At 34.0% G+C, this 27,995-nt stretch overlaps 1 protein-coding gene across 1 annotated transcript in view; it reads left to right on the forward strand.

Annotated features, from left to right (window-relative positions):
* The window catches only part of ACOT9 (acyl-CoA thioesterase 9), a 32,368-nt gene extending 5,576 nt beyond the window's left edge, over positions 1–26,792 (forward strand). The window contains exons 3-16 of the mRNA XM_051985108.1: positions 1,168–1,191; positions 2,460–2,505; positions 6,191–6,361; positions 6,459–6,496; positions 9,648–9,731; positions 11,654–11,757; positions 14,439–14,512; positions 16,259–16,326; positions 17,593–17,704; positions 23,177–23,267; positions 23,431–23,516; positions 24,255–24,342; positions 24,574–24,724; positions 25,767–26,792. Coding sequence (XP_051841068.1) covers positions 1,168–1,191; positions 2,460–2,505; positions 6,191–6,361; positions 6,459–6,496; positions 9,648–9,731; positions 11,654–11,757; positions 14,439–14,512; positions 16,259–16,326; positions 17,593–17,704; positions 23,177–23,267; positions 23,431–23,516; positions 24,255–24,342; positions 24,574–24,724; positions 25,767–25,849 — 1,220 coding nt within the window. The 3' untranslated portion in view covers positions 25,850–26,792. The remainder of the gene's footprint in view (positions 1–1,167; positions 1,192–2,459; positions 2,506–6,190; positions 6,362–6,458; positions 6,497–9,647; positions 9,732–11,653; positions 11,758–14,438; positions 14,513–16,258; positions 16,327–17,592; positions 17,705–23,176; positions 23,268–23,430; positions 23,517–24,254; positions 24,343–24,573; positions 24,725–25,766) is intronic.
* Positions 26,793–27,995: the final 1,203 nt, after the last annotated feature.

The following is a 27,995-nucleotide window of genomic DNA, read 5'->3' on the forward strand; positions in this document are numbered from 1 at the left end:
AAAGAAAGCTATTCTAAAGCCATTTAAGCTATTAAAAAAAGAACAAAACAAAACAAAACTGAAAACTGCACTAAGACTTTTTGGGATACCTCATATATTGAGATTATAGTATATTATCTGTGTGTGTTTATATGCATTACATGTACATCTGTGTGTATGTATATGAGCAGTTAGGTGACACAATGGATAAAGTGCCAAGCTTGGAGTCCAGAGGACTCTTCCTGAGTTTAAGTCTGACCTTAGACACTTACTAGTTGTGTGACCCTGGACAAGCCAATTAATCCTTCTTATCTCAATTCCCTCATCTGTAAAATACACTGGAGAAGGAAATGGCAAACTACTCCAGTATCTTTCCCAAGAAAACCCCAAATGGGTTCATGAAGAGTCGGACATGACTGAGACAGTCGAAAAACTACAAATGTATGTATATACTGTGTATACACAGAACTCAGTGTTTTTTAAACCAACTTTGTTCACTGAGTAATTAGTAACAAACATTTGTTGGCTGTTTGCTTCCTAACTTGTGGGTTTGTGGTAAAATAGATCAAAATGGGCCACGTATGGCACAATGTAGAAATAGCTTTGGACTTTGGTTCAAGTTCTGGCTATATCACCTATGGTCTGAAGCAGCTCACTTTATTTCCCTGTGACTCACTTTAATAATCTATCCATTGGCATGATGCTTTGTAAACTATGAAATGCAATATGAATGCTTATTATTATCTCATTATTATTATTTCATGCTCACATTGTAATTGTTATTTGTAGCCTAGTTTTCTGGGCTATTGTCTCTTCACAGTTTTCTCTTAGTCATTAGGATTAACTAGACTAATTTTTAGATATTATTGTTTGAAATTTCTTTTACATTAATTGGTAGTACCCCATGAAATGTCCATGAAGTCAGTCATTGGCTAAAATAATCGCCTATATTTTGCATAAAAATGAAAATTGATGTTAATCCAGACACAACTATCTAACCAAATTAAACTGACGGAACAAGGATTTTGCTTTCATTCTGGTTCACAGTACTGATATATAAAGTGTGAAATCTTATTTAAAAGATATATGGCAAATCAATCTATTATTTGAAATTATGCAGTTTATTGTTTTCTGCTTCTACTGGTATTGATTATCTGATTATCTACTTTCTCTCCATTCTTATAACAGGCTCGCCTATTCCTATGACTGATGGTATGTGGTAATCTGTATGAATTTTTTTTCAATTTTCAGTTTTTAGCATTAATATTCCCTTACTTTTTTATGGTAGAGGTGGGGGGAGATACTGAAATAAGATTTGTTTTTAAAAAATTACCTTGCCTTGCTTGAATTCTGTTTTTCTTGCTTAAATTTGGTCAACAACTGAGGGGAAGTACATTAGAGCCTTGTTATAAATCAGCTTGTAATTATGCAGATTTGGATATTTTTATGGATCCAGTAATATTCTCTAAAACTTTTGATCTAATACTTAAAGGATCCATGATTTCCCTGGGATGGATATTACCTTCACCAACATAGGTTATAGCCCTTTAGTAGCTTCAGGGACAGCCTTCATGAACAGAAAACTGAAGAATCCATTAACCTTTAGAGATCCTGGTAATGAGACCTTTCTGAATTTTGTTAGACTGGAACTTAGATTAAAAAAAAAAAAAACAAAGGAAAAAAAAAAACAGAATTGAACTGCTATTGGGGATGCATTTGAAGCCTTTCTAGATTGGTAGAACCTCTTAGAAAAGGTATGACAGCCTTCAAGAATCCTTTATGTCACAGAAGGACCCTGGAGGTGAACTTTAAAGTTGGAAAAATAAAGTTTTGTTTACAATTTTGCCTTTGCTGTAGGTCTTTTAGTGCTATTCACAGTAGTCCCATTGAAAAGGTTCCCAGATATACTAGATGAATAATTTAAATCAAACTATTATAATTGTACTGTTAATAAAAGCAGCTAGATTATACAATAGATGGAGCACTGGGCCTGGAGTCAGGGAGTCAGATTTAGCCTCATACTATAGGACCTTGAACAAGTAACTTTAACTTTTTTTTGCCTAAGTTTTCTTATCTATAAAATGTGGATCATAATAACACCTGACTTGTAGGGAGGTTGTGAAGATCAGATGAGATAATATTTGTAAAATGCTTAGTATATCGTAGGTGCTGCATAAATGCTTATTTCCCTTCCCTGTTCTGCTCTATTTTATTTATTTATATAAGGTCTAATGATTAACAAATATTCTTTTGGGTATTTCAGTTCTTGAAGAGTCTAAGGATTCTAGAGCTATTATTTGACTTAATGATAGCCTTAAAGTTAATCTTAATTCTTATTAATTTGGATTTCTATCTTTAATATCTTCTAAGTGCATGAATCTTTTTTCATAGAGCTTGAGTTTAATGGCTTAATTCTTTCATATTCTCCTAATTTACTTTTATAAGTTTTACCAACTGATCTTTTTTTTTTTTTTTTTCAGTTCGGGATAGACTTCGGGAGATAGTAGGAATATCCACACACTGGAGGTATGTTGATGATTATTGATGCATTGCTTGGTTGATAGTATCAATGACCCTCGTATGAAGAAAAGGAGGTGAGGGGAGGAGGGGGAGGGAAGAGATAAAGGGGGAGGAGTAGAGAAGATGAGAAAGAGGGCATTTGTGAACTTTTTGTTGTACTAGAAAGAGATAATGGGATCAGGAGAGATAGCATGTAGTGTTGTGAAAAGTATAGTGTGCTTAGAGTCAGGAAAAATTTCCATTGGAATCCCATCTCTGATATATTCTTTTTTCTTTTTATTTTTTAATATAAAACTTTTTATTTTCAAAGTACATGACATAGATAGTTTTCAACATTCACCCTTGCAAAACCTTGTGTTTCAAATTTTTTTCTCCTTCCCTTCCCCTCCATCCCCTTTCCTAGATGTCAAGTAATCCAATATATATTAAACATGTGCAATTCTTCTCTACACATTTCCACAATTATCATGCTGCACAAGAAAAATCTGATATATTCTTATTGTATTTGTCAGTCATCAAGCATTCATTAAGTATTTACAATATGCCAGGCACAGTGCTGAGCACTGAAGATACAAGGAAAGGCAAAACATAGCACAGGGAATTCACATTCTAATAGGGAAGACAGCATGCAAATAACCACATATGTGTAAATTATATATTATGTTAAATGAAATGAAATCTTTGAGGGAATGTCTTAGGAAGGGAAGGACTTTCTGCAGAACAGAGATTTTGAACTGATTCTTGAAGGTAGCCAGAGAAACTTGGAGGTGGAGGGGAAAAAGGAAGTCCAGTGTTGTGTTTGAAGAACAGTAAGAAGGCCATGTCACTGGATTATAATAGGAGTAAAGTGTAAAATGATGGGAAATGTAGGAAGCCACAATGTTGTAAAGGGCCTTAAAACTACAATACAATATTTTATATTTGATCTTAGATGAGATAGTGAGTCACTGGAATTTATTGATTGGGGTGGAATCAATTAAACATTTATTAAGCATCTACTATGTGCAGGCTTTTGAGTAGCTCAGTGAATAGAGCCTTAGACCTGGAATCAGGAAGAAAGACCTGATTTCAAATGTGGCCTCAAGACACTTAACAGCTGGGTGACCCTGGACAAATCACTTATTTACTCTATTTGCCATAGTCTACTGGAAAAGGAAATGATAAACTGTTATGGGAGCAACCTGCTAGCGGCTGCTGGGGATTTAATTCTGTCCAGCAAAATAGATCTCTTCATGTGAGTGAATGATAATGATACAAGAAGACTGAGAGGCAGTTGCATTCTCTGACTTCTTTCAGTAAAAGCTGTTTTGCAATTCCTTCAAGTGTGTTATGATTCATAGCTGTGGAGGCTCTTGGAGAACCAACCTGCCCCTTAAGGCTATAGTCCCCTTTAATCCTTTACAGGCTTTCTGGGTTTCACACAGACATGGTCCTTAACAATAAACCACTCTAGGATTTTTGCCAAGAAAACTTCAAGGATAGCATTGGTGTGCTGTGGTCCATGGGATCATGAGGAGTCAGATATGACTGAACAGCAACATGTTCTAGGTACTGTGAATGCAGGAGATATAAAGAAAAGCAAAAGACTGTTCCTGTCCTTAAGGGGCTTACAAGTCAACATGCAAACAAATATTTACAAAGCAAGATAATATTCAAGATAAATAGGAACTAATTAACAGAGGGCAGATCCTGATATTAAGAAGGATTGGGGAAACCTTTTAGTAGATGAATAGAGAATGGTCTGGAGCAAGGAGAGACTTGAGGCAGAGAGACCAACATCATTGGTATCATTTAACATCTGTGTAAAAGGAAAACAATAATACCTATAGTATTATTATTAGAGAATTAACATGGCCTAGTGGCTAGAAGGCTGACAGTGGAATCAGATTTAAGTCCTGTCTCTGACACAAATTAGAAAGTGACTTCCCTTTTCAGTTCCCCAGATAAAATTATGAAATTTTCCATATCAAGACTTCCCTTGTATTTGATATTGCATTGGCATTTTTTTTTTTTTGTTCTCTCACTGTCTATTTTTTTTTATTATAGCTTTTTATTTACAAGTTATATGCATGGGTAATTTTACAGCATTGACAATTGCCAAACCTTTTGTTCCAATTTTTCCCCTCCTTCCTCCCACCCCCTCCTCCAGATAGCAGGTTAACCAATACATGTTAAATATGTTAAAGTATAAATTAAATATAACATAAGTATACACCATTGCTACTACCTTCCTCACAATGTAAGACCATGTGAAGGACTTGCCCTCTTTGATCATGGACAAATTGATTGTGCCTGCAGTATGATCACTTGTCAGATAAAGGGGTTAAGCCAGATGACCTCCGAGGTTCTTTCCAACTCCAATTTTATGATTTTGTGTAAATCTTAAAATGCTTTATAAATGCTGTGTTCTTACTAGGAAACTGATTCCTTACTTACACACATTTATTCGTTGCTACTTAACCCTTCTGTGACCCTTGCTCTCCCACTAATCTGTTTTCTTACCTGTAAAATGAGTGTCATTATAGTTGCCCTTCCTGATTTTGAAGCTAACCTGAGAAAATACTCTGGATTTCCTCATCTATAAAATGGAACGAATATCATCTGTCTTACAGGGTGATTGTGAGGACCAAATGAATTAACATGTAAAGCCCTTTCCAAACTATACATTTCTGAATAAATGCTAAATGCTATTATTCTTATTGTTATGATATAGTAGGATACATGAACATGACGCAAGTCATTTACTTTCTGAGTCTCAGTGCTGTCACCTATAAAATAAAAATAATAATTCTTTTCCTTTCTTTTTGGATGAGAAATGAGAAATTGTTTGTGAAGGAGATGAGGTGAGATCTTTCAAGATAGGCGTGAAAATCGAGTAAGGCTTCATCTACTACAGAGTTTGAGTAGGCCTGAAGGACTTTGAAGATTGAGTCAAGGGCATACTTAAGTCCCCTTTCTGCTATCCTCCCATGACATCATTTTCTCCCTATTTCAGTTAAATATGGGCAACTATGTACTTATTGGTCAAGTTCAATTCATTGAGTAGTTCTTGTGTTTAGAATGTAAGATCCTCAGCCAATGAGGATGAGGGTCAGTGGTGGGAGGGGGTATTTGTGTTAAGAATTAAAAGTGTTAACCCTACCCCAGAAGGTGCTTCCTCCCTTCCATTGTGTGCTTGATGGGTGGGATGCCCTTCTCCGAAAATGTATAATAAAGTTTGCTTTGCTTCTAGAGATCTCTCCAACTTTTTTTTTTTTTTTTATTAAATGGTGACCCCTCACCATTTCTGAACTACACATTAGTAAAACACTTTGTAAACTTTAAAGTGTTGTATACATGTCAGAAATTATTCATGGCTCTAGTGTCTGTCTAGTTATCCTGTTTGTAAGAAAATCTTTCTCTTATTCCTTCCCCCCTTTTAAAAAATGCTTTTAAGATATTTTAGAGTACTTTAAGTATTAACTTTATATTTTTACTTTACTTTTAACCAGTAGTCCTAAAAAAAGAGGCTCTATTTTTTTTTTCCTCATAAGGTGGGGTGGCAGAGGGAAGACTGGGAAAGGAGGGGACTCAAGAAACAGGGGAGCTTAGTACAGATAAGAGAATGGGGAACCTGGTTTGCTGGGGATGTTGACAATAGTCTTGATTGTATGTTATATATATGTATGTATCTTGCTTCCTTTCTTTTCAGTGACCATGTGAAAACAATGGAGGAGAGAAAGTTACTTCATAGTCTTTTGCCTAAGAACCAGAAAGACCTGCCTCCAAAGAGGATGAAGGACAGTTATCTTGAAGTCATTTTGCCTCTAGGAACTCAACCTTTGTTACGGGAGAAATATTTGACAGTATTCAATAGTGTAAGGTAACAGGGTTAGTTTTTATCTGTGGTTTGAATTTTAAAAGAAAATGAATGCACTGTGGTTTCTACTTGTTAAATCCCACTTTTCTTTGTTTCACAGATTTGGCAGGATTCTTGAGGATCTTGACAGCTTAGGAGGTACTAAAGCATGCCAACATTTTTGTGTATAGTTGTAATTATTGCTGTTTACATAGTATCAGGGAACCCTGTGGTTGCAAGGATTCATCAGAAGTTATTTAATCTTTTCCCCTTCCTTCATATGATTCACTTTGTGTGGATGACTCTACAGAATAGGGAGAGACTTGAGACAAAGATACTATCAATGACTTTACAGCCCTATGTATTAAAAAGTTTGTTCTTAAACCTTACTCCCTACTTTAGACTTCCACTGAAGACCCTTTAATTCTTCAAATATTTATGAAATCTGTATACAGGCATTGTTCTAAATCTTGAGAGAGGAACAGAATAAAAAAGATATAATCCTTAGCTTTAAGAAACTTAGGGACTTGTCCTAATATACAGGATGTTCTAAAAACTGCTATTATTGGTAATAGTAATAACAATAATAAAAATAAATTGTTATTTTAAGCTATTAAGGCTTAAAACTTCATTAAGATTTGGGGGGATATCCTTTTGAGAATTTGAAAGCCATTTTTGGCATAACTCCAGGTTTCCTTTCCTTAAATCTAACAAGCTATTTTCTGTTTAGTTTTTCTTCATAGGCATTACAGTTGATACATAGGTCACAGGGGTCCTCAAACTATGGCCGGAGGCCAGATGTGGCAGCTGAGGATGTTTATCCTCCTCACCCAGGGCTATGAAGTTTCTTTATTTAAAGACCCACACAACAAAGTTTTTGTTTTTACTATAGTCCAGCCCTCCAACAGTCTGAGGGATAGTGAATTGGCCCCCTATTTAAAAAGTTTGAGGACCCCTGGGTCCTGGGCTAGAATTTAGTATCTTGACAGTTTTATTTAAGTTAATTGAATTCTTTGAAATCAATAATTTTTGTTTTAAAAATACCATGTGTTGTGCTTGGAAAAATGTCTGTAAGATAAACATGCTGGACTAACAAGGCTTATCAGCTTTCTGCAAATTAGTAGACTTTGCCTTTATTGATGCTTCTATTTTTAAACCAAGAATTTCTTGAACTGATATCTGTTTGTCTTTGATAAGGGCTCTGAGTGTGCAAAAACAGCACATTTGAGCCTTACAAAGTAATACTTTGGGCTTATGTCTATCCTTTTGTTGCCAAAGCTCGTTGAAATACATTTACACTGTAGTACCACTAGATATTGGTAAAAACTTCTTAGGAAGATATTAGCAATTGGGTAAATCAACCAGTTAAAGATGAAATAGAATATTAACACAATCTACCAAGTGGCTCATCCACAGTTATGATTATCTGCATATTGAAGACTTGGATGGGAACTGACCAACTCTATTTAATATTTTGCATAAAGTGGATGTTTGATAAACGTTTATTGAATGCACTAAGAATGAAATGCTTACATAGCAAAGGGGTAGTAGAGGAGCTAAAATATGACAGAACTATAAAATTAAAGTATTTGCATCATTCATATGAAATGCTAAAGAAAAGTTGGGAAAAGATGCAGATTTTGAGATAATTTTTCATAAAATCATGAATCAAAGTTTAGAGACATCGTAGAAAGTATGACAGTCTAAGTAGCTTGTGTTTTATCCTACAAGTGACAGGGAATCATTGAACATATTTGACCAGAGAAGTGAAATGGTTGACTTATGCTTTGGGGAGATACTTTTGGCAACTATGTGGAAGGTAGATTGGAGATGAGGAGGACTGAAAATAAGGAAATCCAATAAGAAATTATTGGGATAATCTGGGTGAGAGATGATAAGAGTCTGAGCAAAGTTGATGGCTGTGAATAGAGAGGAGAGGACAGAGGAAAAAGATGTTATGAAAGTAGAATTGACAAGTCTTGGCAGCAAATTGAATGTTGAAGTTAAGGGAGAGGGAAGAGTCAAAGATGATGATGAGATTGTGAACTTGAATTTATTGACTTATTTTTCTTCAGTATTTTTCTTTTACCTCAGCAATAGAGTTTCAAAAAAATCCCATTTTTTGGGAACTTCCTTAAAAACTTCAGCTCATTTTGTGTTTTGATGTCTCTGACATTCAAAGGGAATGTTTTCATTCTGTTGTATTCATCCTCAATTTTCTCCTGGTGTGAATTTTTGTATGTGTCTTTAAAAAATCTGAGTTGATAGAAGAGTTCACTGTGCTTTCTTGCCATATCTTCCTTTCTCTTCTAAAAGCCTTATGTTCTTTTGTCAGCACTGATGCAAAGATTTCCCCTATTCCAAAGGTCTCTTTTTTCTTGTCTAGAATGTCATAATTCTTAAGTGCTATATTCAACAAACAAAAGTGGAAACCAGATCGGAGGGGGCAAATGAAAGGTGTGGAGACAATTGTCATAGAAAACATGTATTATATATTGATTTTAGTTGTGGATGGTCAGAAAGAAAATAGTTGCTTAAAAAGCCCAGTTTTTTGTTTGTTCTTTTAGAAAGTGGAAAGTCTATTCCTGCTTAAAGGAATGTGAAAGTTAGACTATTCAAACTATGAATTGTAGTAATAGGGGATTGCACAAATGAGTGGGTTAAAGTATTGTTGTTCCAGGATGAGTGAGAGGGCCTAGAGAGGGCCTGAGAATGTGTGTACTAGAGAATAAGAGACAGATTTCGATCAGAAAATTGCTTCATAATTCAGTACCTGAGAACCAGGAGCATAAAAGATCTGGGTAGCTAGGTGGTACAGTGGATAGAGAACCAGCCCTGAAGTCAGGAGAATCTGAATTCAAATCTGTCATCAGATACTTAATGGGCAAATTATTTAACCCCAATTGTTTCATCCCCCACCCCCAATTGATGTCTCAGCTTGAAATTTTCTACTCCCTTAATTTTCAAAACTTTATAGCAATATAATAGGTTGGAAAGAAGTTTGGACTAGAAACCATGAGTCTATAATTCAAGGACTTTGCCACTACCCAGTTATGTGACTTTGCACACATCTCTTCTCTTCTTTGACATGTTCTTTCCTTATTGCTAAAATAAGATAGCTGAACCGACTGAGGAGCCTTTTAGTCAAAACATCTTATGATTCTAAGATGAGATCAGCACCTTCCATGTCAGATGAAGGCCCAGAACTTTACAGGGTGTTATCTGTTTATGTGTTGTGAGTCAGGGAGCTAAGTATTGGAAAATACTTTTACTCTTCCCTGTCACTAACAACTCTTTCATTTCTCTTTAGTTCTTATTTGCTATACTCACACCAAAATAGATTCTGTCAAGATGTCCCCATTCTCTATCGTGACAGCCTTGGTTGACAAAATTGGTAAGTCATGTCATCAGACATTCAATTGAATTCAATTCAATGTCAATAACCAATTGGATATCAAAATATTCAATGTGTTGGTTAATTTAAACAAAAACAATTTGCTTTCATATGAAATTTTATTATGCTTCAGTTTATTTCTTCCCAACCTATTAGTACCCTTTTCTAAAGCTAGGATTAGTTCTTCATATATGACTGTTTGGAATTGACTTCAAATTTGATTGTGCCATTTTTCTAGAAGTTAGTCTTTCCTCCCTCCATCTGTCTCTCCAGAGTTACTTGGCCTAGTTCTGGAACCAAAGTAAGACCAGCAAAGCAAAACTTCTCTAGGGGACTTCATCAATTAATTGCTCGAGTTATATAAAAACTCTCCCAAGTAATATATATATTTTTTAAAAATGAAACTTTTTATGAGAGATCTGAGCATTTTTAAAAAATCATAATTTTAGGTTCTGAAGACTTCAGAAATCCAATCTCTTGCTCAACACAGGAATCTCTGCTATAGTGTCTGATGGATGTTTGTTCTTGCACATACTGAATGAAGGCAAACTTCTACCTAACAGGGCAAGCCATTTCACTTGTACATAGCAGGTAGCTAGGTGGCACATTGGGTAGAATCCTGGACCTGAATTCAGGAATATTTGCATTTAAATCCTGCCAGCATTTACCAGATATGTAATCCTGAGCTAGTCACTTAACCTCACTCTGCCTCAGTTTCCTCATCAGTAAAATGGGGATAATAATAATAGTACCCATCTTCCAGAGTTGTTGAGAGGATAAAATGAGGTATTTGTAAGCTTTGCAAACAGGCCTGATATAAATGCTAACTTATAATATTCATATTATTATTTGTTTAAAAAATGTTTTTTCCTTAGGGTAGAGAAAGAATTCTGGACTTGGAATCCAGATTCAAATCATGGCCCTGATATTATATTATATATATTATTATTATATTATATATATTATTAGCTGGGTGACTTCAAGCAAATCACATCCTTCCCCTTAACCTCCATCTCCCCTTCCATAATAATACTCCCTCTACCCTCCTCACAGAGTTGTTAAGATGAAAGCATTCTGTAAAACTTAAAGCAATACATACATATGAGTTGTTACAGATTTGATCTAGGTTGTAAAACCCACCCCATCCTTCTCATTTTAGATAACTCTCTTTTATGTCATAATATAGTATATTATTATACTGAGTCAAATGCTACCTTTTACTGGTATATAATATTTCCTATAAAATATTTAGAGCTCTTAAAGAAATAGTATTCTCATATAAATGAGGGCAATTAAATTAAATTGAAGCCAAGTACAAAGTAGGAGAAGTAAAATGTACTCTTTTAGTACACATATGCCTCTGTAGTTTTCTGCCTATTAGTGCAGGAGTCTTTAAGCTAGGATGGGTTTAAGAAAATCCATGAATTGGGAGGGGAAAATGGGATATTTTTTATTTTCATTAACCTTTGGTTTCATAATCCCAAGTATTTTAATTTTGTGCTTTTAAAAACATCTGTATGAAAAGAAGTCCTTAAAGGGGTTTCATCAAACTTCTGAAGGCTCCCCTGAAACATGAGGTTAAGAACTCTCTGTTCTAGAGAGTTACAAGGATAAAAGAGTAGAAGAAACCTTATAGCTACAAAGATTTGCCTTTTCTAGTTCCTATACTGAATGTGTAACATACTGTCTCTGGAGACATTGTCCAGACTTCCATCTCCTCAAAGGAGAAGCCAGATAGGAGACCTTTGTAACCTCTGTTTAGTTCATTTTGTTAACGAGTATTTATTAAGCACTAAATCTAAATTTAATCTGGCTTTATTGCCTTCTTCATCTTATTTTCTAAACATTCTGTCTAGTAATTCAGATTAGGGAAAGGGGGGCTGAGATCTATTCAGTGAATTTTTTCATTGTATTTTTTTCAGATTTATGTAAGAAGGTCATAAGTCCAGAATGTGATATTAAGTTCACTGGACATGTGAGCTGGGTTGGAAAGACATCTATGGAAGTCAAGATGCACATGTGTCAGGTGAGCAGCAACTTTGTTTCTGAATTCCTATTTTATTTGAATTTTGTAAAAAGAGGGGAATGGATGGACTATATTACCTCCAAGATTGCTTCCAGCTTCAGATCTGTGAACCTATGAGCCTATACTTGCTCTTCTCTCTTTATGAGAGGCCAGATAGTTCCTCTTGAAGGAATAAACCATACCCTTCATTACAGCTGCTATCTTGCTAACAGTTTGCTAGTTGGTGATGGGAAGGAATAAGTAAGAATAAAAACTATTCTCACCCTTACTAGTAAAACAATAAAAAATATACTAATGGTGCAGCAATTTACATATGTGAGAACTCACATTGTTTAGTGTCTTTTTATTCTTTTGAAATCATGGACGGCAACTTCTAATTAAGTAATTTTTTTCTAGTTCTGCTTGAAGAATTACACAAAACTGAAATATATTAAGAATAAATAAAAATAGTCATATACTGTAATGTTAAAGTTGACAAAGAGCTTTACATGTGCCTCCTCATTTGATCCTGACATAGCCACCAGTCTCTTCTCCCCACTTCATTTGATTCTAAATGTCAGTACAAGTATGGTATAGTGGAAAGAATATTAAAGTCAGGATATAAATGTTTGAATCACAGTTCAGACTCTTATTGACCTGTAGGAACATTAGTTAATTTCTTTTAGCTTTAGATTCATCTGTTAAATGTGGATTGTGTAGTAACTAGTCATTGTAGTGCCTCCTTCACAGAGTATAAACAAAGTTGAGTAATAGTTGTTTTATTATAGTAATTGGGAACCACTGGTATTTTTCTGAGTAATTATTGGAAAAAGAGGAAGAGATTTGATGGTAAGAAATACCCTCTAGGCATAGCTTTTGTGTTTTTATTGCAAAACTTAAGAGAATCTGCAAAATCTATTTTCTGCAAACTAACATAAATATTTCAGTGGATCTGGAATCTCACTGATGTGAATTATGATAAGATTAGCATTTTCCTTCTTCTTTCTTCCTACCCACAATATGAGGAAGCTTTACTTAAAAGAAAATAAAACTGCCCTGATTGTCCTACGTAGTTGGCCCTGGATTCTCTGATGAAATGAGATATTTGTAAAGTGTTTAGGCACTTAATAAATGCTTGTTCCCTCCTTCCTGGTAATGTAAGGACATAAAATGTATCAGTCATATGGAATCTAGATCCCTTAGATTTGATGGATTTCTGAAGTCCATTTGAGTAATCCTGTCTTTCTCTGCCCTGCTGACCATAGATGAGTATGTGTGTGGGGACAAAGACTGTGTCTAAAGGAGCTAAGTTCCCCTATATTCCTGTGGTATATTCTCATCATATTAAGACAAAATCCATTTTGTGGTAAATGGTCATTGATTTTCAAATATCTCATTATATATCAGTCTTGAACCCGATCTAAGAGAGAGCTGGTGTTAAAACTGTTCCCGTACATGGATGTTCCATTATCAGTGATGGAATAGACAATTTGTTTTAAAAACTTTTATAGTTCTTTCCCCCATTTTAATTATTTGTCATATTCCTTCCAGTTTCTTCCTTAAGTGCTCTGTTTCCTTAAATTCACTTGGGTCTCTGAACAAGCCTTCTGAAAGCTTGTTTTGTAGGCAGTATGACAGACACATGATTGCCCACTATCTTCCTTTTTAATATGTAAAAACAAAAAAACTACGTTCTTAAAATTGGTGTATCTCTAACCCATTGTATCTCTCTACTTGGCAAAGTGCTCAAGCATTTGATGATTAATGTGGATTCTTACATTTTGTCAGTTGAGCACTTTTTATAAAATGCCTTTGTAAAAAGCACTGAATATGTTATGTGTTTCAATCTATTTATTTGCACAAGTTAAACTTCCTTAAGAGCTGGTAAAGAAACATAAATTTAGGGTTGGATAAATTTCTTCTGAAACCATTGGGTCCAAATCTCTTATTTTACAGATGAAGAAATTTAAGCCTAGAAAGGTTAAGTGAGTTGTCTGGGGTCATGTAATTAACAAGTATCTGGGGCAAATTTTGAAGCTGGATCTTATTTACTTTTAAGTCTGGTATGCTAGCCCTTGTAATACCTAGCTGGTGGTAGTCTATGTCAATATCTGTTCTTTTATCTTTACATTTTTTAGTATCACCTGCTCGTTTAGATACTCTCAATATAGATAGATGTCTCAATAAAGACAGTAAAAGATTCAGCTTCATAAGATTTATTTGGCCTTATGGCCTATGCTCTATCAGAGTTTATTGATAAGATTAATGTGTTTGTGAAAAAATTTGGAACATTGTATGTGAGAGGATTTTTTTGGTGGGGGGATGGAATTTGTGATTTTGTTAGTATTGAGAATTACTGGTGATGAAATTCTTTCCACTGATGCAGATTAACACCCGGTGTGTAATTTATAATCTCTGAGAGTTGCCTATACACTGAAAAGTTAAAGAGCTTATTAGGGTCCCTTAACCAGTATATGCTAGAAGCATAACTTGAATTTAGGTCTTTCTGTATCTAGGGCTCACCCCCCAATATCCCATGTTGCCTGTCAACATGTCAGAGTCAGGTAACTAAATAATAATGATTTAGATGTTCAAAGTTGTTTTCAATGATTATTTCTTAAAGCTATAGGGCATGTTTAGAATTGCAGCATTATTTATAACTAATATCTGTTCTATCTGAACTCTATCCTTTTTTATTTTAGTTACATGATACAGTTTACCATCCTGTCTTGGATGCAACATTTGTAATGGTGGCTCGTGATTCTGAAAACAAAGGGTAATTATTGATCTAGAATTGAAGTTACAATATGTCTCTAGCATTTTTTTATTATTTTTATTCCACAGGAACTAAATTGAATTTCTAAATTAATTGGCTTAGTTATTTCTAGTGAAATTAACTAAGTTAATTTATTTACTTAAGAAGAAGCTACATTCCATATTCTCCTTACTTATATACTCCTCTTGCTACTTTTCCCTTAAATTAACCTTAAACATATTTTGGCTAGTCTCAGATTTACATATGAAGATATTTATTACCAATTTTTGTTCACCGCAATAGGGTTAACCACAAATCAAATTTGAGTTTTATCTTGACATCCTTTAGCTGTGTATTAGCTTTGAACAAAATCAGTCAAATTCTTAAAATAAATTATTGTTAAATGAACAAAAAAATATCAAATATTATGTGCCTAAGTTAAAACAGAACCTTCATTTTATCCAATTAATGTACATAGTGTGGGATAATTTATATATATATATATATATAGCATATATATATATATGCTACCTGTACCAGACTTTTAAAGCATGTCATATTTGTTTGAAAGATAGTGTGGTCTAATATAGCTATTCTCAAACTTTTTTGGTCTAAGGACTCTTTCCCAAGACTTGAAAATTGTTGAAGATCCAAAAGTTGTTGTTCAGGCATTTTTTAGTCATGTCTGACTCTTCATGACCCCATTTGAGGTTTCTTGGCAAAGATACTGAAGTGATTTGTCATTTTCTTCTCTAATCCTTTTTATAGATGAGGAAAACTGAGGCAGACACAGTGAAGTGACTTGCCTAGGATCACATAGCTAGTAAGTGTCTGATGCCAAATTTGAACTCAGGCCTTCCTGATTTCTAGCTTGGTGCTCTTGCCAATGAGCCACTTAGCTGTCCCTGAAAACTCCAAAAAAATGGTTTATGTATAAGTATATTATCTATATATGTATGTACATATATATAAATACATATTTGTATTTGTCATATTAGAAATCAAAACATAATTAAAATATTTATTGTCATCAACAATGATAACAAACCTATTACATGTTAACATTCATGACACATTTTTGTGAAAAATAAATTATTTTCCAAAACGAAAATTAGTAAGATCTGAAGATTACACATTAAGAAGTGAAAGAGAGGGTTTCAGTCATGGAAACATGGAGTTTGACCCTGGCCTTGACCTGTGTAGTAAACAGTCAAATCACTTTTAACTTCTCAGGACTCTAGGCAACTTCTTCATCATATAAAAATTAGTAAGAAGAGCGGCATTGTTTTACATATTTTTGCAATTGCTTTAAAAGCAATTGCCTGGCTTAATAAAACACAGCTCCACACTCCTCTATACTTCTGTATCCAATTTAATCTTGTTACCTACATGTGTAATTTTAAAAGGCAAGAGTATCTTAATAGGAAAATAATATTTTAGTACTGCTAAAAATGTTTTTGACCCTGAGAACCCTCTTAATGGCCTGTCCCTGTCCATACTTGATTGCCTCCAAATGACTCCTGTTAGACCAAGCTCCTCTTTTTGTCAGTCCCCATTTCCATTTTGGCAGAGGGAAATCTAGATTCAAACTCTGACTCTGACTAGTCATAAGAAAGTCACATCTCCTGGCAGTTCTCTAAGACTACAAGAAAGAGACAAGTTGCAAGTCTCAATCAGTGGAAAAAATGTCCATGGCAGAACAGATCTGCATATTGTTGAAATCATAGTACTGGATCAGAAGTTTATTTATTTTTCTCTCCTCTTCAGGCCAGCTTTTATAAATCCACTAGTACTTGAAGGTCCAGAGGAAGAAGAACTCTTCAAGCAAGGAGAATGTATGTCACTTTGTATATAATGACCAAAGAAAACATACTAAATAGAATCCTGGGAAGCTTTTAAGATTGTTTACTGAAACTTTGTACAAATCAAATGTTCTCTTCATGTGGAATGCTGTTAATTTTTCAGGGTTTGCTTTTTAAGAGTCTCTGAAGAGGCTTTGAATCTCTTTGAGTCTCTCAAAGTCTCACTGACTTGGACCAGAGATTTGGATTGAATTGTATATACCAAACCAGAATGAACAGTGTTAATTTGTAGAATTCCAAATTCAAATGCTACTAAATTTTTACTGATTTATAAACTAAGCCAAAGTGTCCTCCCCCGCCCCCGGACTATTTAATGTAGTCTAATGAATTTATCAAAGTTATTGAATCTCTTCTGAGGCAATAAAAATATGAATATAGTACATCACTCTGCTTTCTAGGATACTGAAGTCAAGTGGGTAGAGAGAGAGGAGATTGGGAGGTGGAAAAAAACAAGGATACAAACAGTACAAAACAGAATATGACAATGAATGAGAGATACTAAGGTCTGTGGGCGATCAGAGGCAAGGGAGATTGCTTTGGCTAAGAGAAGCTGAGAAGGTTACTTAGAAGAGATGGTAATTGATCCAGGCCCTTTTTGCATGAAATTACCCATGTAATGCTTTTAGGTAAATGAAGCATTACTGTACTTCATGTGAAAGTATACTTTAGTGGGGAGAAGATAATTCTGTTTCTTTTACTATAAAGAATTAATAAATCAAGGGTAGCAAAATGGATAGAGCACTGGGCCTGGAGTTAGGAGGACCTAAGTTTAAATGTGACTTCAGACATTTACTAGATGTGTGACCCTGGATAAGTTACTTAACTCCAATTGCTTCCTTAAAAAAAGAAATAATAAATTCATTTAAAAAATAAACTTTATTTTCTATACTTCCTTAAACTATCTAGAATCTAGAATATAGCACAAATGTCAATGCTGTTGAACCTGCATTTATTTAGATTCAGCTTTTACTCTTGATACTTCATAATGCTGTAAGGATGTAGACATTTAGGGAAATAAGATCATTTTAGCTGCAAATGATTGAAAGTATAGCATAGAATTCTTGCATATTGCTTGCTACTTTAACTGTGGTGCATTATGAACTTTTTGAATTTCCTATTTAGAAAGACAAAATTATATTAGTTGCAAGTAATTGAAAGAGTATAGTATAGACTTTTTGAGTACTGCTTACTATTTTAATTGTGGTATATTGTGAGGTTTTTGAATTTCCTATTTTCTAGTGAATAAAGGGAAGAGGATTGCCTCCAGCACTGCATCCTTGTTGAAGATGGCTCCCACTACAGAAGAAAGAAATGCAGTTCATGACATGTTCCTTAACACACTGGATCCGAGGCAAGTTGTAGCAAACTATAAGAGGGAGAGTAGCTTTTGAATATGGGATTTTTTGGGATGACCTAAGTTTAATGCATTTCAAAATGGCATATACATTTTAAAATGACTCACAGCATTGAGTTGTTCTGCAGTGCCTTATGGTATCATGGAGGTGACCATGAAATCTTAAAAACTAGATTAATGGCACACAAACATTGGGGGAAACAGAGTTTCTTTCTAGGAACTGGAATGTCAACATATATGTGGTTCAGGAATCACTGTCCTGATGGGGAAGAATCCCATCACCAGAAGATTGACCACCAGGGGATGAATTTTTTCATCCATAGCTATTCATGAAACTTTTTAGATGGATAGGCATTGATGAATGCAGCATCTTCACTAATGAAGTCTCAGGCCCTTGAAGAATTGAAGTATCTCTGAAGCTACATATTATTCCACTTTGTGTAGTGAAAATACAACTATATGATGAGAAGTGTATTTGCATCTTGTGTGTAGCTCTTGGCATACCCCAGACCATACTTGATTCAAGAATACACTGATTTTAGGGTCACCAGTAAGATAATGTTTCCTTATCTCTCACTGTCATCTCAAGAATAGAAAAGTTTTAGACCCAGATTCTGAAAGGCAAAAGAACTTGGAATGCAGCCAAAAATAAACTACCTTGATAAAATGAGCATTATATTTCAGGAAAGAAGATGAACATTTAATGAAACAGGTGAATTTCATTTATTTATGATGAAAAGACCAGAGCTGAACAAAAAATTTGACCTCCAAATATAGAACTCAATAAAAGCATAAAAAGATTAAAAAAAAGAACTCTTGAGAACTATATCTCTAATATGGATATACATAGAGAGTACAGGTATAATTTGATTTTACTGTTATAATACAAAAAAGAAACTAGCGATGAAAGGGGATTGTACTAGGAAAAAAGAGGAAAATGGAGATAAAATGAGGGAAATTACATCTCATGAAGAGGCAAAGAAACCCTATTATAATTGAGAGAAAGAAGGGAAAGGGATGAACATTGTGTGACTCTTACTTTCATCAGATTTGATTCAAAGAGAGAATATTAGACATATTTGGTTTCACAGAAAAACTGGAAATGGGAGGGTTAAAGAAAAAGGAAAGAGAGAGGCTAATAGAAGGGAAAACAACAATATTAGGGAAAAGGAATAAGAAAGGGGGAAGGACTATAAGAGGGAAGGCTGCTTGAGGCAAATAGTTGTCAGAAGCAAAATTTTGGGTAGGAAGGAAAGAGGGAAAGGAAAGAGAAAAGCATAATCTGGGGTAGATAAAGTGGCAGGAAATACAGAATTAGTTGTTTTAACTGTGAATGTGAATGGGGTGAACTCTCTCATAAAGTAGAAGCATATAGCAGAGTGGATTAAAAGCCAGAATATAACAGTATATTGTTTACAAGAAACACATTTAAAGCAGAGTGATACAGAGTAAAGCTAAAAGAATGGAACAGAATCTGTTATGCTTCAGGTGAAGTTAAAAAAAAAAAAAAAAGAAGGGGTAGTCATCCTGATCTCAGATCAAGCAAAAGCAAAAATAGATCTAATTAAAAGAGATAAAGAAGGAAACTATATCTTGCTAAACAAGAAATAGCAAAACTATAATAGTGGAAGACCTCAACCTTGCTCTCTCAGAACCAGATAAATCACACCACATAATAAATAAGAAAGAAGTTAAAGAGATAAAAAGAATATTAGAAAAGTTAGGTATTATAAGTCTTTGGAGAAAATTGAATGGAGACAGAAAGGAGTATACTTTTTTCTTGGCAATTCATGGAACCTATACAAAAATTGACCATATATTAGACCATAAAGACCTCAAAATCAAATGCAGAAAAGCAGAAATAATAAATGCATTTTTTCAAATCACGATGCAATAAAAATCGCATTCAATAAAAGGCCAAGGGAAAATAGATCAAAAATTCATTGGAAACTAAATAATCTTATCCTAAAGAATGAATGAGTGAAATAGCAAATTATAGACACAATAATTTCATCCAAGAGAGTGACAACATACTAAAATTTGTGGGATGTAACCAAAGTGGGAATAAAAGGAAATTTTATATCTCTAGATGCCTACTTGCATAAAATAGAGAAATTAAAATAAAATTAAAATAGAGAAAGACAAGATCAATGAATTGGGCTTGCAACTTAAAAAGCTAGAAAAAGAACAAATTAAAAAACCCCAATCCTTGAAATTCTAAAAATAAAAGGGAGATTAATAAAAGATTGTACAAAAACTATTGAATTAATAAATAAAACTAAGAGTTGGTTTTATGAAAAAAAAAAGATAAATTTTTAGTTTAATTTGATTAGAAAAAGGAAAGAGGAAAACCAAATTGTTAATCTCAAAAATGAAAGGGAAAACTTTCCACCAATGAAGAGGAAATTAGAGCAGTAATTAGGAATTATTTTGCCCAACTTTATGTTAATATATTTGATAACCTAAGTGAAATGTAGGAATACCTGCAAAAATATAGATTGCCCAGATTAACAGAAGAGGAAATAAATTACTTAAATAGTCCCATTTTAGAAAAAGAAATAGAACAAGCTTTAATCAACTCCCTAAGAAAAAATCTCCAGGGCCAGATGGATTTACATGTGAATTCTACCAGACATTTAAAGAACAATTAACTTCAATACTGTACAAACTATTTGAAAAAATAGGGAAAGAAGGACTTCTACTAAATTCTTTTATGACACAGTCATGGTACTGATACCTAAACCAGGTAGGATGAAAACAGAAAAAGAAAATTATTGACCAGTTTCCCTAATGAATATTGATGCAAAAATCTTCAATAAAATATTAGCAAAGAGATTTAAAAAAACTCCTTCCCAGGATAATACACCATGATCAAGTAGCATTTATACCAGGAATGCAGGTATGGTTCAATATTAGGAAAATTATTAGCATAGTTAACTATATCAATAGCCAAAGTAACAAAAACCATATGATTATCTCAATAAATGCAGAAAAAGTATTTGATAAAATCCAATTTGATAACATCCATTCCTATTAAAAACACTTGAGAGTATAGGAATAAATGCACTTTTCCTTAAAATGATCAGTAGCCTCTATTTGAAACCATCGGCAAGCATCATATGTAATAGGGACAAATTAGAACTATTCCCAATGAGATCAGGGGTAAAACAAAGTTGTCCACTATGACCATTACTGTTCAAGAGTGTATTAGGAATGTTAACTTTGGCAATAAGAGAAGAAAAAGAGATTAAAGGAATTAGAGTAGGTAATGAGGAAAACCAAATTATCACTCTTTGCAGATAATATGATGATATACATAGAGAACCCTAAAGAATCAATTAAAAACCTACTAGAAACATTTCAAAACTTTAGCAAAGTTGCAGGATACAAAATAAATCCACATAAATCATCAGCATTTTTATATATCATCAACAAAATCCAGCCACAAGAGGTACAAAGAGAAATTCCATTTAAAATAACTGTTGATAATATAAAATATTTGGGAGTCTATCTGCCAAGACAAAGTCAGAAAATATATGAACACAACTATAAAACACTTTTGATACAAATAAAGTCAGATCTAAACAATTGGAAAAATATCATGTGCTCTTGGATAGGCTGAACAAATATAATAAAAAGGACAATACTACCTAAATCAATCTACTTATTTAGTGCTATACCAATCAAACTCCCAAGAAATTATTTTATATATCTAGGAAAAACAATAAGGAAATTCATCTGAAAGAACAAAAGCTCAAGAATTTCAAGGGAATTAATGAAAAAAATGCTAATAAAGGTGGCCTAGCTGTACCAGATCTAAAACTATATTATAAAGCAGCAGCCATCAAAACCATTTGGTATTGGCTAAGAAATAGAATAGTCAGTCAATGGACTAGGTTAGGTTCACAGGACAAAATAGTCAATGAATATGGTAATCTATTGTTTGACAAACGCAAAGGCCCCAGCTTTTGGAATAAGAACTCACTATTTGACAAAAATTGCTGGGAAAACTGGAAATTAGTATGGCAAAAACTAGGCATTGATCCACACCTAACACCATATACCAAGATAAGGTCATAATGGGTTCATGATCTAGACATAAAAAATGTCATTATAAACAAATTGGAAGAACATAGGATAGTTACCTCTCAAATCTGTGGAAGAGAAAAGAATTTGTGGCTGAAGAAGAACTGGAGATCATTATTGATCACAAAATAGATCATTTTGATTATATTAAGTTAAAAAGGTTTTGTACAAACAAAACTAATGCAGACAAGATTAGAAGGAAAGCAATAAACTGGGAAAACATTTTTGCATTCAAGGATTCTAATAAAGGCCTCATTTCTAAAATATATAGAGAATTGACTGTAATTTTTGGAATTAAAACCATTTTTCAATTGATAAATGGTCAAAAGATTTGAACAGACAATTTTCAGATGAAGAAATTGAAATCATTTCTAGCATATGAAAAGTGTTCTAAATCACTATTGATCAGAAAAATGCAAATTAAGACAACTCTGAGATACCACTACATGCCTGTCAGATTGGCTTAGATATCAGGAAAAGATAATGATGAATGTTGGAGGGTCTGTGAGAAAACTGGGATACTAATACATTGTTGATGGAACTGTGAATGGATCCAGCCATTCTGAAGAGCAATTTGGAACTATGCCCAAAGAGTTATCAAATGTGTATACCCTTTGATCCAGCAGTGTTTCTGTTGGGATTATATCCCATAGAGATCTTAAAGGAGGGAAAGGGACCCACGTGTGCAAAAATGTTTGTGGCAGCCCTTTTTGTAGTGGCAAGAAACTGGAAACTGAATGGATGTCCATCAATTGGAGAATGGCTGAATAATTTATGATATGTGAATGTTATGGAATATTATTGTTCTATAAGAAATGATCAGCAGGATAATTTCAATGGTATCTGGAGAGACTTACATGAACTGATGCTAAGTGAAATGAGCATGACCAGGAGATCATTCTATATGGCAATAACAAAATTATATGATGATGGACATGGCTCTCTTCAACAATAAGATGATGTAGACAAGTTCAATGGTCTTGTGATGAAGAGAGCCATCTACACCCAGCGAGAGGACTGTGTGAACTGAGTGTGGTTCACAACATAGCATTTTCACTCTTTTTATTGTTGTTTGTTTGCATCTTATTTTCTTTCTCATTTTTTTCTAGTTTGATTTTTCTTGTGTAGCAAGATGATTATTAAATCCAATATATGCATACATATTTAAACATTCTGCCACCATGTTTAATAAGTATTGGACTACTTGCCATTTAGGGGAAGAGGTGGAAGAAGGGGGGTAGGAATTGGAACAAAAAGTTTTGCAAGGATTAATGTTGAAAAATTATCTATGCATATGTTTTGAAAAATAAAAAGCTTTAATAAAAAAACAGAAAAAATAAAATTCTTATATTGAAATAATTGAACAAATCTTAATTTGCACAGGAGTATAAGTTTTCAAAGTCGAATTTTACCTCCTGATTCAGTATGGATGGAAGATACAAAATTGAAGAGCCTACATATATGCCATCCTGAGGTATTGTAATTGTTTTGATCTATGCTTGTATATTAGGAAGAAAAATAGTCAATCAATAGAATGCCTGCTGATGAGTGATTCACATGTATCTGTGAATTCTGAGAGTCTTCCTTCTTTCTTTGATTTGTGTTGTTACATATAAATTTGTGTTTTTTTAACACAGGAACGGAACATTTTCAATAGAATCTTTGGAGGTTTCCTTATGAGAAAAGCATTTGAACTTGGTTGGGCTACTGCTTGTAATTTTGCGTAAGTTGTGATGTATATATTGATAGTACTTCTAAATATTGGGTGAGGTCTAAATGTGTTTTTCCCCTAAATAAAGAAAGGTTACATGCTTGAATTGAGTTTTATTTAAGAAAAGTATCTCTGTTCTCATTTTTTAGACCTGTAGAAAAGAAGTTGATTTTTGAGATGGATCTGGAGTCAAGTGACTCTCCTTGCCTTTCCAACATGATGATAATTCTTCTTCTTAAAATTAATTCTTTTTTAATATTGAGTCTACTTGGTATAAAGAAGAATGTATGGGAAAAGTACTTATTAAAGTACTTAAAGCTAAGCTCTGGAAATAGAAATACAAAAACAAAGATAGCCTTTATTTTAATAAAACTTATATTCTAATAGGGAAATCAGCACACATGGGAAAATTGTGGCTCTAAGTGGGGCACTTTGGTCCTCAAAGCTATGAGGATGGTGAGTGGGAATGGAGCAAAGGAAGAGTTGATTTTGATCATAATTGCAGATTTGGAGAGTAAGGGAGTTTAACTTGGAAGGAGTACATTTAGGAAGCAGATTAGTTGGTGAGATTATCAGGAAGATGATCAGACCGTAAGGAAAGGAATGAAGCATTTACTAGAATTTTCCTAAAATAATGGGCCAGGAAAGGTCATCACAATCAAGACATTGGGATATTAGGGTCAAAGAGAAATTGTACTCATCTTTATTCTGTGTAGATCTTTGAAACACAATTCTTTTTTCCATCAATAGTGGTACCAGACCTTTTCTAGTTGCTGTAGATGATATTATGTTTCAGAGCCCTGTTGAAATTGGATCACTGCTATTCCTTTCTTCCCAGGTAGGTGTGAAATGAGAAATTAAATAATATTTTCTATCTATACCTATATATTTAGAAATAGTAAAAATAATTTGAGGAAGGAGAAATTGCTAATGGAATAGGAAAGGAAGGACAAAAAAAATTTCTTTATCTTAGGGTTTTTTCCCCTTTTATAACTGCCTTTTTTTTCCCCCCCATTCTTAGTAATGTGGTTGACTAAGTTATTCTTTCTTTTTAAAAATACTCCCTTAGGTTTGTTTTACGGAAAAGAACCACATTCAAGTTAGAGTACATAGTGAAGTATCTTTACCTGGTACTAAAGAACACAAGACTACTAATATTTTCCATTTCACATTTTTTGTGGAAAAAGATGTGCCATTGGTGATTCCCAAAACTTATGGAGGTAAGCAACAATGGTGATGTTTTTAAGGATGGGGAAAACATTGTTAGAATTTTATGTCCTTGTTATATTTATTTTCAATAATATTTTATTTTCCAAATACATGTTAAGATAATTTTCAACATCCATTTTTGCAAGACATTGTGTTTCAGGTTTTTCTTTCTCCCTACCAAGGCAGCAAACAATCTGATATAGGTTAAGTCTTATTATGTTTAAACACATACACAACACACACCACCACCATACACACAGAGTCCTTCACTCACTCACTCACATAGCTCTCTCCATTCTGATTTCTGGACATATTATTTGGATAATAAATTCTTAGGATTCCTGCTTGTCAGCTCCCAAAATGTAAACCATTTGCATTAGCATGTGTCCTTTTCTGTTATTGTTTTTCATTTTTGTTTTTATGTCATCTTTGTTTTCCTTTCTTTCCACATTTCCCAGGTGAGTCATTTTTTTCTAACACAGAAGACAGTAAAATAAAAGTAGTTATCTGAAATAAATGAATAAGTAAATCTAATGTTAGATGTAGTTTTTCACTTTTTAAATGTATAGTTTCTCAGTTCTGCAACCAAAAGGAGGGAGAAATATTGCTTACAGCTTTTGAATAGTCTTTGCAGTCTGTGAGGACCCATGGGAGATACTTATTCTTACTATTAGTTTATTGGTGGTAGCAACCAGGGACTGCTCCACAGTCAATACCTCTAGCCTGAGAATTGAAGAATGGGAATCTTCTCATACCACTTTTTAGAATCTCCTAATCTTCTATCTAGTAAATGATCAAAGAGCTTACATTGGAACAGGGGAATAGAACAAGTTTATCTTCCCCTTCATTTTCTAACTTATGAGATGGATGACAGATTGGAGCTAAGGGATATTCTGAGTAGTCTTCCATCTAACAAGTGATTGTCAGAGAAGCCTCTTAGAAGATTTTGGTGGTATCACTGTCATTTGCTTACTTGTTTTCCATTATCTGCTCGTGTCCTGATTTGCTGAGATGTGGTAAATTTCTCAAGTAACAATCTTTCTTTTGTTTCAGATTCCATGTTATATTTAGATGGTCAGCGACATTTCATGTCTACAATGCATCAAAAAACTGTGGGAAAAAGTATTATCCAATGACACCCTAAAAAATGCAACCTTTTGGAAATTAAGGATGAGAGAGCATTTAAGGAGGGTAGGAAAAGAGTTATGTGACTAAAAAAGCATTCTTGTCTTCCTGGAGAAGGATCATCTGTAAGAACTGCCAGAAAAGAGGTTTTTGATTTAAAAAACCCCTTCTTAATCTAAATTATGTTCATAACCTAATTCAGTACTATATTGCTTCTGTTTTCTTCTCTGCCAAAGAAGCAGAACAAGATGATTTTTTCTAAATATTTGTGACACATTATTTTGTTGCACATGTATTACATATCAACATTAAAAATTCAGTCTAATCATTTTACCATTTGTTAAACCTTTGTTGCATTGTCCCTGTTTTTTATCTAGAATTCTGTTGGTGTTTTTTTTCTTTTTTTGTTCTTCCCATCCCAGGCAGCTTGGCAATACTGGAATACCTTGAGTTCAAGTCCTAGCTCTGACATTTAGCAACTGTATGATTCTGGACTAGTCACTTAATCTCTCTGTGGCTCAGTTTCCTTCTCTGTAACATGGGGGTTAAGACTCTGGGTTGTTGTTAGAATCAAATAATATATTTAAAGGACTTTGCAAATCTTTAAAGTGCTATGTAAATGTTAATTTTTATTATTATCTTCCCCTTAGCTTTCTAACATATAAGATGAATGGATAAGATTGGAATTAGGGAATGTTCTAAGTGGTAGCTTCTTGTTAGTATTCTTGAATATTGTAGGAAATTGAAAGACTCTCTCTCCCAATTTCCACCTTTTTGTAACTCTTATCTCCCTACAAGACTCTGTTCAGTTGTCATCTTCAAGAAGTTTCTGGATTTTCCCAATTATTATTTCCATGCTCATATCAAACACTGTATTTATTTTGTATATATTTTGTATTTACTTTGAAAAGTCATATTGTTTTCTTATTAAGATATAAACTCTTTGAGGACAGAGACCGTCTCACTTCTGCCTCTTTTATTCCTAGTACATGGGACTTAATAAGTATTTGTTAATTTTTGGGGCAAGAACAGATTTTAGATGTAGCTGGAATGTGGAAGATTTGGGACTAGAATCAAGTGTCTCCCAATTCAGCCTCTGGGTTCTTTCTACCAATTTCTACTGCCTTGCTGCTAAGTCTGACTTGTCTATCCTACAATTTGTAGGATATGTATATCCTTTGGATTCAGAGGACATGTATTCAAATCCTGCCTTTGATTCTAAGGACATATTCAGCCTTGGGCAAACCACTTTGCTTCCAAGAATTTCCTCCCTCCCAACCCAACCTTCTAGGCACCTAGTGGACATTTTCATAACTTGGATTAAGTTAATGAATGCAAAAAGCTTTCTTTTTTTTTTTTTTTTTTAACATGTATAGTAGTCTGATCATAATAGATTCTAAGGGGAGTGTGGGGGTGGTAAATGAGAAATAAGAAAGGTATCCATCCAAACCAAATCACAGAATACTATCTAAGGCTGTTTCTAGTCTTTGCTCTGCCTCCTTCAGTCCCCAATACCTTTCCTTTCTTGGCTCTTGAATCTTCCAATCTGCTCTATATTCTTCTTCACAATTTATCATTCACAATGAATTTCCCAGACTTTTCCTCCCTCTTTCCACTTTTCTGAAATTCAGAAATCAATCTATACTTTTCTTTATCTCCTTTGGGGATAAAGGAGTAATTGCACTGCTTTTTTGCTTACTGACTCTGTTCTGGGTACACACACTCTCTAGCTATAACTTGCTTTGGTCAAATAACTATTTGTCTTCTTATGGATATTAGCCATTCAATTATTACTGTCGTAGCTTAGATTTTGAGGCTTACACAAGTTTCTTGTCTTCAGATTCATAATCAGGTCTAACCTAAATTAGGTTGATCAAAATTCCCAAGTCTCTATGCTCTTGTATAAATTGTTCTCCATCTGATAAGTCTGTAACAGTTCATAGAGGTTTCCAATTTCATAATTTTTAGTATAATTGATAGGGGTGAACCCTGAAACTTTCCCCCTTGACTGGGGGGAAGTCATGGGGGTGAGCTCTGAAACTCTCCTGACATCCCCATGAAATTCATCCTTCAGGCAGTTGAGTGGCTTCATTAAGATTAGCCCAGGACCACTCCTAGTAGCTTGAACTCCCAGTTATTGAGTGGCTTGAAACTCCC

The sequence above is a fragment of the Antechinus flavipes genome, chromosome 3 (genome assembly GCF_016432865.1).
Source record: "Antechinus flavipes isolate AdamAnt ecotype Samford, QLD, Australia chromosome 3, AdamAnt_v2, whole genome shotgun sequence".
Classification (NCBI taxonomy): domain Eukaryota; kingdom Metazoa; phylum Chordata; class Mammalia; order Dasyuromorphia; family Dasyuridae; genus Antechinus; species Antechinus flavipes.